At 44.0% G+C, this 12630-nt stretch overlaps 1 protein-coding gene across 2 annotated transcripts in view; it reads left to right on the forward strand.

Moving 5' to 3' along the window:
- The first annotated feature begins 1439 nt into the window (after nucleotides 1–1439).
- The window catches only part of C5 (complement C5), a 74317-nt gene continuing 63126 nt past the window's right edge, over nucleotides 1440–12630 (forward strand). The window contains exons 1-5 of one of the 2 annotated variants that reach the window (XM_082208778.1): nucleotides 1440–1782; nucleotides 7321–7513; nucleotides 8420–8588; nucleotides 10004–10074; nucleotides 11433–11524. In XM_082208778.1, the coding sequence (XP_082064904.1) occupies nucleotides 1718–1782; nucleotides 7321–7513; nucleotides 8420–8588; nucleotides 10004–10074; nucleotides 11433–11524 (590 nt within the window). In that variant the 5' untranslated portion in view covers nucleotides 1440–1717. The remainder of the gene's footprint in view (nucleotides 1783–7320; nucleotides 7514–8419; nucleotides 8589–10003; nucleotides 10075–11432; nucleotides 11525–12630) is intronic. The other variant, XM_082208777.1, reaches the window with a different exon arrangement.

Genomic DNA, 12630 nt, shown 5'->3' on the forward strand with positions numbered 1-12630 from the left:
ACTGCGGGAGGCAGTGGAAGACAGGAGTGCCTGGTGTGCTCTGGTCCATGGGGTCACGAAGAGTCGGACACGACTAAACGACTAAACAAAGGAATATTTTTGGACGCGGGTGGCACTGTTGGTTAAACCACAGTGGCGGTCCAAATCCCTGCGACGGGGTGAGCTCCCACTGTTCGGTCCCTGCTCCTGCCAACCTAGCAGTTTGAAAGCATGTCAAAGTGCAAGTAGATAAATAGGTACCTCTCTGGCGGGAAGGTAAACGGCATTTCCGTGCGCTGCTCTGGTTTGCCAGAAGCAGCTTAGTCATGCTGGCCACATGACCTGGAAGCTGTACGCTGGCTCCCTTGCCCAGTAAAGTGAGATGAACGCCGCAACCCCAGAGTCGTCCGCAACTAGGCCTAATGGTCAGGGGCCCCTTTACCTTTAAGGAAACTTTTTAATCCCAGAGGCCACATGCTTTCACTAAAGGCAACCTTCTGGATACGTACATGTCAAGTGCTGAATGAAATCAGAAAGTGGGTGAGGCTAGATGTAAAAGTGAGCAAAACAATGGATATGATTCTTGTCTTTATATGGTAGGGTATTTTCCAGCCATGCTGAAGCCAGAAGTTTCTACACATACACCCCAGCATCCAGTCAAGTAAGAGGCATAATGACACTTCAAAGACACATTCCAGCCAGGCAAAAGCAATTAAGAAGGGTCTGGAACAGGGTGTGGTGAGGTGATATGGCCTGATGAAAGTGGTTGTGGCTGGAAACAGTTCCAGGGGCCTGATAGCTAAGTGTGGAGGGCTGCATTTGATCTGCAGTTTTAAAGCCCCACTTCTCCTTTTGATGGATTGAGAAATGAAATAAGGAGGTTATCAAAGTGGCTTTCCTAGTTTTAAATAAACAAGCAAATTCTAAAAAGGCATATACATAAAATAACAATGAATAAAAGATGTTAAGCAACCGTGCTGTTGTTTTAAAAAAACATGTTTAGTGTTTTTAAAAACATATGTTTAGTGTGGTACTATATATAATTGTGTAATCTTTATTTATACAGTGAGTTTATCCTGAGACATATTTTCTAACTTTTAAAAAACACAGTTGACAACTATTAGACAGTTCAATAATTGTGTAATCTTTATTTATCTTTATTTATACAGTGAGTTTATCCTGAGACATATTTTCTAACTTTTAAAAACACAGTTGACAACTATTAGACAGTTCAATAATTGTGTAATCTTTATTTATCTTTATTTATACAGTGAGTTTATCCTGAGACATATTTTCTAACTTTTAAAAAACGCAGTTGCCTCAACATCAAGCTAGACATAGAAAAGATAAACCAAAATGAAGCATCATGTTCCAGCCAATCTCTGCAAACCTTTCAAAAGAGGAAGGTCTTGCATTACTTCCTAAAAGGTTTGTATTCTCTGGGGAGGAAGGAGTGTCTCCCTCGACAATATCTTCCTCTGTATGCGCAAGATTAAAGACATACAGAAATGAAATCTCCAAATTAGGTGCTCCAGTTTGACCCAGCCAACTTAATTTTTTTCTGGAATAGAGAAGGGGAATTTTTCTGTGATGAAATGAAAATCCTCTTCAGATATCAGAGATCTGATGAATGATTAACTTAGAGAAATTTTGCTAGCAAATTCCATTTACAGACTTGCAGGCAATCAGAACACCAAAAGGCTTGTCTCCCCATCAGTCTCAGCTGCTCAGGGCAAACATGAATCTTCTTGGTATTTTCTTATTTCTGGCCTGTTGTGGAAGAGGTTTGACTCAGGAGCAAACGTAAGTAAGGGTTGCTTGTGTCTGTTGTTGTGTTAAAATGGGGCAGATGCAGAATGGGGCTGTCGGGTTGCTAACTATGACAAGACTGCAAAGAATTCTCCAAGAGTATTGCTGGATTCCATTTACTATTGCTGATGCAAAAGTGGTGTTTTTGATTTTGGAAGTCGTAATATGGGCCCTTTGCACTTCAAAAAGCCTCTTCTTCCATAGCTTTGTACTGATAGTATAAGACCAACAGTAGGTGGTCAGACACGGGTGGCGCTGTGGGTTAAACCACAGAGCCTAGGACTTGCTGATCAGAAAGTCGGTGGTTCGAATCTCCACGACGGGGTGAGCTCCAGTTGCTCAGTCCCTGCTCCTGCCAACCTAGCAGTTCGAAAGCACATCAAAGTGCAAGTAGATAAATAGGTACCACTCCGGTGGGAAGGTAAATGGTGTTTCCGTGCGCTGCTCTGGTTCGCCAGAAGTGGCTTAGTCATGCTGGCTACATGACCCAAAAGCTGTACACCGGCTCCCTCGGCCAATAAAGCGAGATGAGCACTGCAACCCCAGAGTCGGTCACGACTGGACCTAATGGTCAGGGGTCCCTTTACCTTTACCTTTAGGTGGTCATAGCCAATGGTTGAAAGCAACAAGGCAGGCAGATGGGGGCTGGCTGAGAACAGGCTGAAGGTAGTGCGGCAGTACCCCATTTGTCCTTATGGACTAGTCTCTGCTGCTGCTGCTGGCATCACCCGAGACCCTGCCTCAGGTAAGCAGCACCTTTTGAGTGGTAGCACCCTCATTCCTGAGCTCCTTGCCCAAATATGCCCATCAACTAGCCCAGGGGTCTGCAACCTTTAAGACAAAAAGAGCCACTTGGACCCGTTTCCGAAGGAAAAAAAACCTGGGAGCCGCAAAACCATTGCGACATTTAAAACAAATATATCTCCGGAGCCGCGATCTGACAGCGGGCGGGAAGGTGACGTCGGGACGGTGCGTGACTAATGCACGCACCGCCCCCATGCGACGTCACAGCCAGTACAGCGCCCACCACAGTGGGGAGTCTTGGGGCGCACAATGCGCCTCCTCCCCTCGCTAGTATCCGCCCCGGAGCCGCGGCAAAGGTGTAAAAGAGCCACATGCGGCTCCGGAGCCGCGGGTTGCAGACCCCTGAACTAGCCTGTCATGGTACAAAAAGGCATTTGGAGATGTGACGCTCAAATTATATGCAGTTCTGAGTCCTGGGTAGTTTACTCCTTGCTTGTTTTCTCTTCAGCTGCTTTCTCATCAGACCTCCCTCTTCATCTCAAGATGCTTCCCCTCCCAGCAGGGGAACAACTATAGGGTCTTGTTTTTTTCCCCAGAGGTGGAGAATCCTTTTCCCTACACAGGGCCACATATCCTCATGAGCAACCTTCTGGGTGTCAGAGGCAGAAAAGTGGATGGAGTAATATATGCAATGCTTATGTTTATACTATTGTTTGTTTGTTTTATTTAATTATTAATTAATTTGTATTCTACCCTTCCTCCCAAAAGATGCCAGGCTGGCAAAAACATACACAACTTAAAACAAAGACAGAAATATTTTAAAACAGTTAAAACATTTTAAAAACAATTATAATTTAAAACATCTAAAAGCAGTTTACAGTAACAAACATTCTCCGAAATAGTGTTTCCAGGGTTGCCAGGATCAGGATTATTTGGTTTGCAATTCCCTGGGTGAACAGCAATGTTTTCAAACTCCTCCTGAAAGTTATTAATGATGGAGACAGATGCACCTCATCAGGGAGAGCAGTCTACAAATGGGGGGGGGGCACCACAGAAAAGGCCTGTCAGGGATCAGGGCCAACCAGAAAAGGCCTGTCAGGGATCAGGGCCAACCAATAAGGCCACACCTGCGAATTGTAGGATTTGAGATAGTTGGTAGAGGGGAAGTCACCCTTTTAAGTATTTGGGTCCCAAGCCAATTAGGGTTTTAGAGCTCCCATTGCTTGGTCCCTGCTCCTGCCCACCTAGCAGTTTGAAAGCACGTCAAAGTGCAAGTAGATAAATAGGTACCGCTCCGGCGGGAAGGTAAACGGCGTTTCCGTGCGCTGCTCTGGTTCGCCAGAAGCGGCTTAGTCATGCTGGCCACATGACCCGGAAGCTGTACGCCGGCTCCCTCAGCCAATAAAGCCAGATGAGAGCCTCAACCCCAGAGTCGTCCACGACTGGATGTAATGGTCAGGGGTACCTTTACCTTTAACTAACACCTTGCATTGTGCCTGGTAGCTCATGCGCAGCCAGTGCAGTGCATTCAGGGCAGTGTCACGTGGTCCCATAAGGCTGCTCCACTTATGAATCTAACATCTGCATTCTTCAGTAGCTGCCGTCTCTGGACCATCTTTAAGGGCAGCCCCACATAGTCCAAGTGGGAGTTCACAGGAGTATGGACAACTGACCCTGGGCATAAGCACTCTTAACTGCAGAAGCAATTTGAGAATTGAGTGGCAGCTGGAATCCAAGAGCAGCCTCAGACCACAACCCTGATTCTCCAGGGGTGATTCAACCCCCCCCCTACGTTCCAGGCTACATTCCAGCAAGATGAAACTCAGATCTTCACGCAGGCAAGCAAACTAGGCTGTGCCAACGCCATATCTTTAAAGCACCCCCCCCCCGAAAAACCCCATGGGAAGTGTACTTTGCCCCCTTCAAAGCTACAGTTTCCTGCACCCATAACAAACAACGGTTCACAGGATTCTTTTTTTGGGGGGGGGTGTATGTGCTTTTAAGTGGGTGGCGCTGTGGGTAAAACCTCAGCGCCTAAGACTTGTCGATCGCATGGTCGGTGGTTTGAATCCCCATGGCGGGGTGCGCTCCTGTCGTTCGGTCCCAGCGCCTGCCAACCTAGCAGTTCGAAAGCACCTCTGGGTGCAAGTAGATAAATAGGGACCACTTACCAGCGGGAGGGTAAATGGCGTTCCGTGTGCTGCGCTGGCTCGCCAGAGCAGCTTCGTCACGCTGGCCACGTAACCCGGAAGTGTCTGCGGACAGCGCTGGCTCCCGGCCTATAGAGTGAGATGAGCGCACAACCCTAGAGTCTGGCAAGACTGGAACGTACGGGCGGGGGTACCTTTACCTTTTTATGTGCTTTTAAAGGTATGGTGCATACTGAACCACAAAGGCATTGTTGCAGCTGAAGTCAATTAAATGCATGGAGCAATGCCAGTGATGGCCTAGGGAGAAGGCGTGACCTGGATAGTGTCGCAAGGGCCAGATAGAGTGGTCTGGAGGGGCCACATCTATCCCTAAGGCCTGAAGTTCCCCATCTCTACCACATCTGGGGCTGGGAAAAACAGTAGCTGGAGGGAAAATAGTTAAGAACCCATCTGCACAATATGTTCTCCTTTCTTTGGGGGGGGGGGAGTTGCTTCAGTCAGCCTTCACAGTTATGTTCCTTTTCCTTTTAACCAACCTCAGGCAGTGGAAACCTGCACAGGACTCTATGTCACTTGTATTTTCAGCTGTGTTTTCAGATACTCTTTTGATCCCCCTGTGACATTTTAATATTGCTGTCAGACTGGTTCTGTTTGTCTTATTTATTTAAATGATTACGGGCTGACGGTGTTGTTTACGTGATTTGTGTAATTCACCTTGAGGGCTCCTTTCATGCCAAAAGCCAGGTAAGAAAGAATAATAAAGAGGATAAGGTCAGATACACAGTGGCAGCCAGCCAGCCCGGGTAAGATCAGGAAGACGATATGCTGATTGCAATATGCTGACTTATCTGACAACCCTCATGGAAACAATGGCCATGTGATTTTGGGCAGGAATTCAGCCCTGCAAAGCCTGCAGCACTTAAGGATATGAGGCACCTTATTTCCAATATTTCTTTCTGGTTGTGGATATTCAAGTTTGGTGCAAGTACATTTTGGTAAGAGAACCCCAGCAGAGATCTGAAATCACAAAATATGCAGCAAAGTAAAGTATGGCAATATAGGCTGTAAGACCTTTAAAATATGCACTTCAAATTGAGTTCCAAAGGTTCCCTATTCCCCTAGCATAGAAAAAAAAAGACTACATGTTTGGTAAGTTTAAAAATGTGCTTTCCTTTCTTTTTTCATAATTATTTTTATTAAAGTTTTCACAATACAATAAAATAATATCTAGAACAGATAGAATTGAAAAGACATGAGAGGAGAGAGAGAAAGGGGAAAAGAAAACAAAAGGAAAAAAGAAAGGAAGGAAGGGGGAGAGAACAGAGAGATAAGAAACATTAAAGATAAAGAGAGGTGGTTCACTATCATGTTGTGCAGGCATGGCAACTCTAGGGGGCAACTCAGCACCACTGATGACTTCCTTTAGCACCACATTTCCCAGGCACAGGTCTGTGTCTCAGTGGTTTTTCTTTTGTCCTGCAACTTTCCCCAGGAAAGCTCACATTTCACCATTCAGCAGCAAAACACAATTTCGTCTGGGGAAAGCGGGGAAGCTTGGATACAGAGCTTTAAAGTCCAGCACAAAAGGCAGTCTGGATGAGCCCTAAGTGGCAGTCTGCCCTCTCTTCTGAGCTACAGCTTAGGGTTGGCGTGCCATCCCTGAAGAATCTTTACAATGATCTCCTTGCTATGGATCCAGCCTAATGCTCTTTGTTGTTTAGGATCAGAATAGCGGTTGGGAAGGCGCAACCTGAGACACCTTAAATAGCTCAGTTGTGGAGCAGATTTCCTGTAGCACTTGTGAGCGTGGTTTTATTTTGAGAGTATTTTCTCAGCTGCTATAAAGTGAGGTGTGAATAAACTCAGTGCAGAAGTGAATACGTATAACTAGGATTGCCACCTTTTCAACTTGCCTGCATAACTGCGCCTCTATTAGCAGTGGTGGCTGGCAGCATTTGGGATGGAAGGCCTGTGCCCTGCTTGCTCTAAAGTCACCACAGTCAGTTCGGGTTTCTCTAGGGGAGCCAGAAGTTCTTACCTACCCCAATTCAGTAACTAATAGATGCAGAAGAAGAAAAAAGTACTTGAGGGGTATTCACAAGGATGTGGTGAAGTATTACCTGCCTGTAGAAGTTACAGATAGGTAGCCATGTTGGTCTGCCATAGTCAAAATAATGTGTATTTGAAGAAGTGTGCATGCACACGAAAGCTCATACCAAGAACTAACTTAGTTGGTCTTTAAGGTGCTACTGGAAGGAATTTTTTTATTTTGACTATGGCAGACCAACATGGCTACCTACCTGTATCTGAAGAAGTGTGCATGCACACGAAAGCTCATACCAAGAACTAACTTAGTTGGTCTTTAAGGTGCTACTGGAAGGAATTTTTTTATTCTGCCTGGAGAAGAACAGGAAGAGGAGGTTCTGAGAAAAAAGGTGTTCTTATAGGGTATGGTCAGTTTGTTTTAAATATGGAAACTGAGCACAGTTTATCCTTATATAAACGGAGTACATGGGCCCCTGCTGTTGACTGTCATTCAAGTGCTTAATAAACCTACCCCACCCCCATTTTTCAGACAGTACTTTATCAGCTTTCCTTGGAATCCATTAAAAAAAATTGATGCCCCTTTCTCTTACAGTTATGTTGTTTCTTCACCCAAAATGTTCCGCGTTGGGGCCTCTGAGATGGTGGTGATTCAAGCCTTTGGATATGAACAAGAGTTTCCAGTCACAATATCTGTGAAAAGCTTCCCAGATAAGCAAACTACTTTTGCCTCTGGTCGTGTTCAATTGACACCTGCCAATAAGTTTCAAGGAGCTGTAACGTTAACGGTACGTAGTACAGCATTTCTGATACATGTATGTGCTTGGTTTATAACAATGGTGGGGAACTTCAGGCCCTCCAGGCCTCTCTATGTGGCCTTCAGAACTCCCCACAGACCTTACCCACCACTGGCCCTGCTTTGTACTTTAAAGCGTTTTTGTCTGGCTTGAATGTGTCTTTGAACTCTAATAATGCCTCTTGCTTGTCTGGTTGGAGGACAAAGAAGGGTTATTTGTGTATAGAAAGTCACCTACTGTACAAAAATACATCCATTGCTCCATCCACTTTTGCCCCTGGTCATGCCCACCATTGCAGGGGTGGCCCATCCCATAGATTCATAGCTGAGTGAGAATTTGAACCCTAGTCTCCTAGGTCCTGGTGTTATGTATTGAAGTTCTCACCCTGGCCACCAGGAGTATCGTGTATATAGTTTTCACTCAGGTCCACGTCAGTTATTTTAGGCAGGAAACCCTGGGTTGTTGTTGCTACAATGTTGACAGCAGGCTGCTTATAAAAGCAGGCCGGCTGAGCTGTTTGCTGTTCAGTTCTGTTCCAGATTACTAATAAAGAGCTGCTTTGGAGAAATCGTTGTGTCGTCTGCTATGTCTACCCACCATTTAATACCTAGTACATCAACCTAATCATAAGTCCATTCTAGCTTTCTTATACTCTTTTAATTATTTTTTGTTTGTATTTTTGATTACATGTGCTTATATGTGTATTTAATATAGTTTCTTTATGTTCGTGTGAAGGCTTTGCCCAAAAACATTTTAAAATGTTTAAATCAATCAATCATGACTTAGCATATGCAAGGCAATACCCTTGCAACCACAAAAGGCTATCTGTCACTGTTTTCCTCCAATGGGTTACTCTGGCATGCATGTTTTTAAAACTATTCTCTATCACATTTCTAGATTCAGCCAAAAGATTTGTCAAGCAGAGACCCAAAGAATTCAATTGGGCATGTGTATTTGGAAGCCATTTCTCCACACTTTACAAGAGAGAAGAAAATGCCTATTACATATGAGAATGGCTTTCTCTTTATTCAGACTGATAAACCTGTTTACACCCCGGATCAGTCAGGTAAAGTCAGTTTCCTTTTGCTAAACACTTGGTGGCAATTCACATTATCCTGATCTTTTTTATTTAAAAGTCTCAAACATTTTTAACCTATAACACTGAATCAATTAATAATTCAGCTTGTGGTATTCCAAACATCTTGTGTGTGTTCTGCTATGTGTCATTGACACAATAATAGTGTGGTAGTAGTAGGTCTCTGTTGCAGAAAAGCAAATAAATTTCCTTCTCTTGAGTTTGTAGTTACTGCATGTGTTACTTTAAACCACACAAGACACTGATTGTCCAGTGATCTAGCCAATGATCTCTGTCAAAGTTAACTCCACTCCTACAAGCTTAGCTATTTTGTTGTTTCTTCCAACTTATTGAGACAAGATGTCAGCTACTTTCTCTCTTGCATCTCCTCTCATCCTGTAAGTCGTTACAGCATGAATATATCCTTTGAACTCCAGAAACTGCAAGTGATTATTCCAATACAGTGGTGCCCCGCAAGACGAATGCCTCGCAAGACGGAAAACCCGCTAGACGAAAGGGTTTTCCGTTTTGGAGGTGCTTCGCAAAACGAATTTCCTATGGGCTCGCTTCGCAAGACGAAAATGTCTTGCGCGTTCCTGCGGGTTTTTTTTCCTCCCCCCCCTTTCCCCAACCCGCTAAGCCACTTATCAGCTGATCCTAAGCCACTAAGCTGCTTAACAGCTGATCCGCTAAGCCGCTTATCAGCTGATCCGCTAAGCCGCTTATCAGCTGCTCTGCTAAGCCCGCTAAGCCACTAATAGCGCTAATCCGCTAATGGGCTTGCTTCGCAAGATGGAAAAAACCGCAAGACGAAGAGACTCGCGGAACGGATTCTTTTCACCTTGCGAGGCACCACTGTATAATTCATCCAAGCTACAAGGTCTGCTAACAGTCCCATATTGTGGCCATTTCCTCCTTAATAGCCTTCCACCAGCAGGCTAAAACCTTCCTATTGAGATAATTGCTGGTTCTAAATGTGTTTCGATGTATTTTAACTATTGCTTTTAACTTTCTTTCTTTCTTTTTTTAATTGATGTTTTTAAATTTTGGAAGTAGCCTTGAATCTCATCTTGGGAGAAAGGCAAGATATAAATAAAAAATAGAACCCACACACAGAAATGCAAAGCTTATGCATGGTGATGCCTAAGTGTGCATCCTGACTCCCCACCCCCCGATAATGCCATGAGTGTAATCTGTCCGGTGATTAATTACAGTTAACATTGATTGTTGTTGATTGCCATTGCACTGCTGCTATGGCTGTGTGTGTTTCTTTTGCTATTGGTTGATGGTTTTCTTATGCTTATGATTTTGTCGGTAGCTGCCTTGGGAGGCCCTAATGGGACTGAAAGTGAGGGAAAGATTTCCTTATAAATAAAGTAAATTAAATAAAAAATTTTACATTACAGTGAAGGTCAGGGTCTATTCTTTGAATGAAGAACTGAAGCCAGCACGACGATCTGCCACCTTAACATTTATGGTGAGTCTAACATGCAGCTAGACACATTTTGTGCTGTGTCAAAAAATATTAATTTTTGCAGTGTGAAATTAGCTTTTGTGCACTTGTGCATATGAGATTTATTAAGGAGCTAGGAAGCTTATTTTTAAAAGGGACAGATGAGAAAAAATGAAAAAGAAGATGGTGAAACCAGTCCTCTTGAAGTATTTGTAAGCTTTTATTAATATTGTATTATGGAACCAATTACCATATTTTTCGCGCTATAAGACACACCAGACCACAAGACGCACCTAGTTCTTGGAAGAGGAAAACAAGAAAAAAAATATATTCTGAATCTCAGAAGCCAGAACAGCAAGAGGGATCGCTACGCAGTGAAAGCAGCAATCCCTCTTGCTGTTCTGGCTTCTGCAATAGCTGTGCAGCCTGCATTCACTCCATAAGACGCACACACATTTCCTCTTACTTTTTAGGAGGGAAAAAGTGAGTCTTATACAGCAAAAAATACGGTACTTGACTAGTCAAAGGAGTTTATTGACTCATATTGAACTCCAAAGCATATATGTAGGTGTACGATGGTTACAAGCAATTAGAAAACAAGCAGAATATCATGCAGTTATGCCATAGTGCATGTGAAAAATTACCGTATTTCCTCACATTATCCTGTGCGCATGTGAAAAATTCTTCTGTTTCAGACTGAGGCGGGCTCAGCTTCATAATTATGCCATGTGGAGTATGGGAGTGATTTTAGCAGGCACCAACAAGTGTATGGGGAAGGTGCCTGCTTGATTTCAATAGTCAGGGAGTTCCAAAGTACAGGCACTGCCACACTTTGCCGTTCAAAGCAGTCAAGGAGCACCAGGAATAGTTAGGAACACCAGGTGTCCTTTTGTGGCCTGGAATGGCCATTTCCGCCAAGAACTTGAATTAGCAGTTTTCACTGAGCAGCTAGGGGAATGCTCAAGCTCTTCATGGAATATAATTGTGTTCTTTCGTTGCTTCATTACAGTCACACCTTGCATTGAAAGCACATGGCTCACCCCAAAGAATCTTGGGAACTGTAGTTTGTTAAGGGTGCTGGGAGTTGCAGCTCTTGTAACAGGTATGTTACAGTTCCCAGATTCCTTTTGTGGGAAGCCATGTGATTTAAAGTTCATTAGAGGTAGTTTAAACATATGGTGTGGATGTAATAGCCTTGTCCAGTTCAAAAATATCCTAAGTTTGAGATAATTCATTTAAAAAATTGGTAAAAAGATTCAAAAGAGCATACAACCTTTGTGGATTTCTATACTTGATTATCCTAAGACATATATGCTATCTTATTCATTTGGATAATTAACATTGTGCCATAGCTGTAAAAGCTGTTTTTATTTTCTGTACAGGATCCTGATGGAGTAGAAGTGGATATTATCGAGGAAGAGGACATCACCGGGATTTTATCTTTCCCTGACTTCAAAATCCCACCATATCCTAAGTAGATCTGTTCATATTTTAAATGTTACAGCTTGAATGAAACCTTTCCTTTATTTAGTATAAGGGATGTGTGCTCAGTCAGCTTAAAAATCTTTTTTATATAGCCTGAATCCAAGTGGATTGATCACGACGTATCCCATGGTGCAGCGAATACTTGTCACTAGTGTCAAATCAGTAATTTTGGAGCCTTGACATGGTGGAGGGGGGTGGGGGTTCCAGTATTGTTTTACAAATGCATTCATTAGATAAAACCTCTCAAAACTGGAGACCAGAAATTGAGTGGAAGGGAAAGCAAGAAGGCTTGTCTCCACTAGTGGATGATATGATGGGGCAGAGGCACTTACCTGACCATCTGACAGGTGAGTTGCTGCTCATTTCTGAGAGGGCGAGGGGTGAGGTGGTGACAAGCTCAGCATGGTGCAAACATGATGGCTGAGCCCATCCAGCACTCCTGTTCATACTTCTGCACTCTGAAACCCTCCTGACTGCCTTACTCCATCCCATCCCCTAATTATTATGATTAATAATTTTATTATTTATACCCTGCCCATTTGGCTGGGTTTCCCCAGCCACTTTGGGCAGATTACAGCACATATAAAACATAGTAAAACATCAAACATTAACAGCCTCCTGATACAGGGCTGCCTTCAAAGGCTCCCAGTAAGAGACAGTGATCCACCTGCTGGACTGTCTGGCAGGGGTGGACTTCGGTCTTTCAAATCTCAGCGGCACCCTCTGCAAGTCCAAAATTTGATGTTCCATTGCCTCTTGCATTCTGCTCAATTCACTACATCATAGTTGTAGTACCCACCCATGCCCAGGCTCTGTACCCTGCGAGGCAGACCTGGTTAAAGGTAAAGGTAAAGGGACCCCTGACCATTAGGTCCAGTCGTGGCCGACTCTGGGGTTGCGGTGCTCATCTCGCTTTATTGGCCAAGGGAGCCAATAAATACAGCTTCCGGGTCATGAGGCCAGCATGACTAAGCCGCTTCTGGTGAACCAGAGCAGCGCACGGAAACGCCGTTTACCTTCCCGCCGGAGCGGTACCTATTTATCTACTTGCACTTTGACGTGCTTTCGATCTGCTAGGTTGGCAGGAGCAGGGAC

Source organism: Podarcis vaucheri, assembly GCF_965113315.1.
Source record: "Podarcis vaucheri genome assembly, chromosome: Z".
Taxonomy (NCBI): Eukaryota; Metazoa; Chordata; class Lepidosauria; order Squamata; family Lacertidae; genus Podarcis; species Podarcis vaucheri.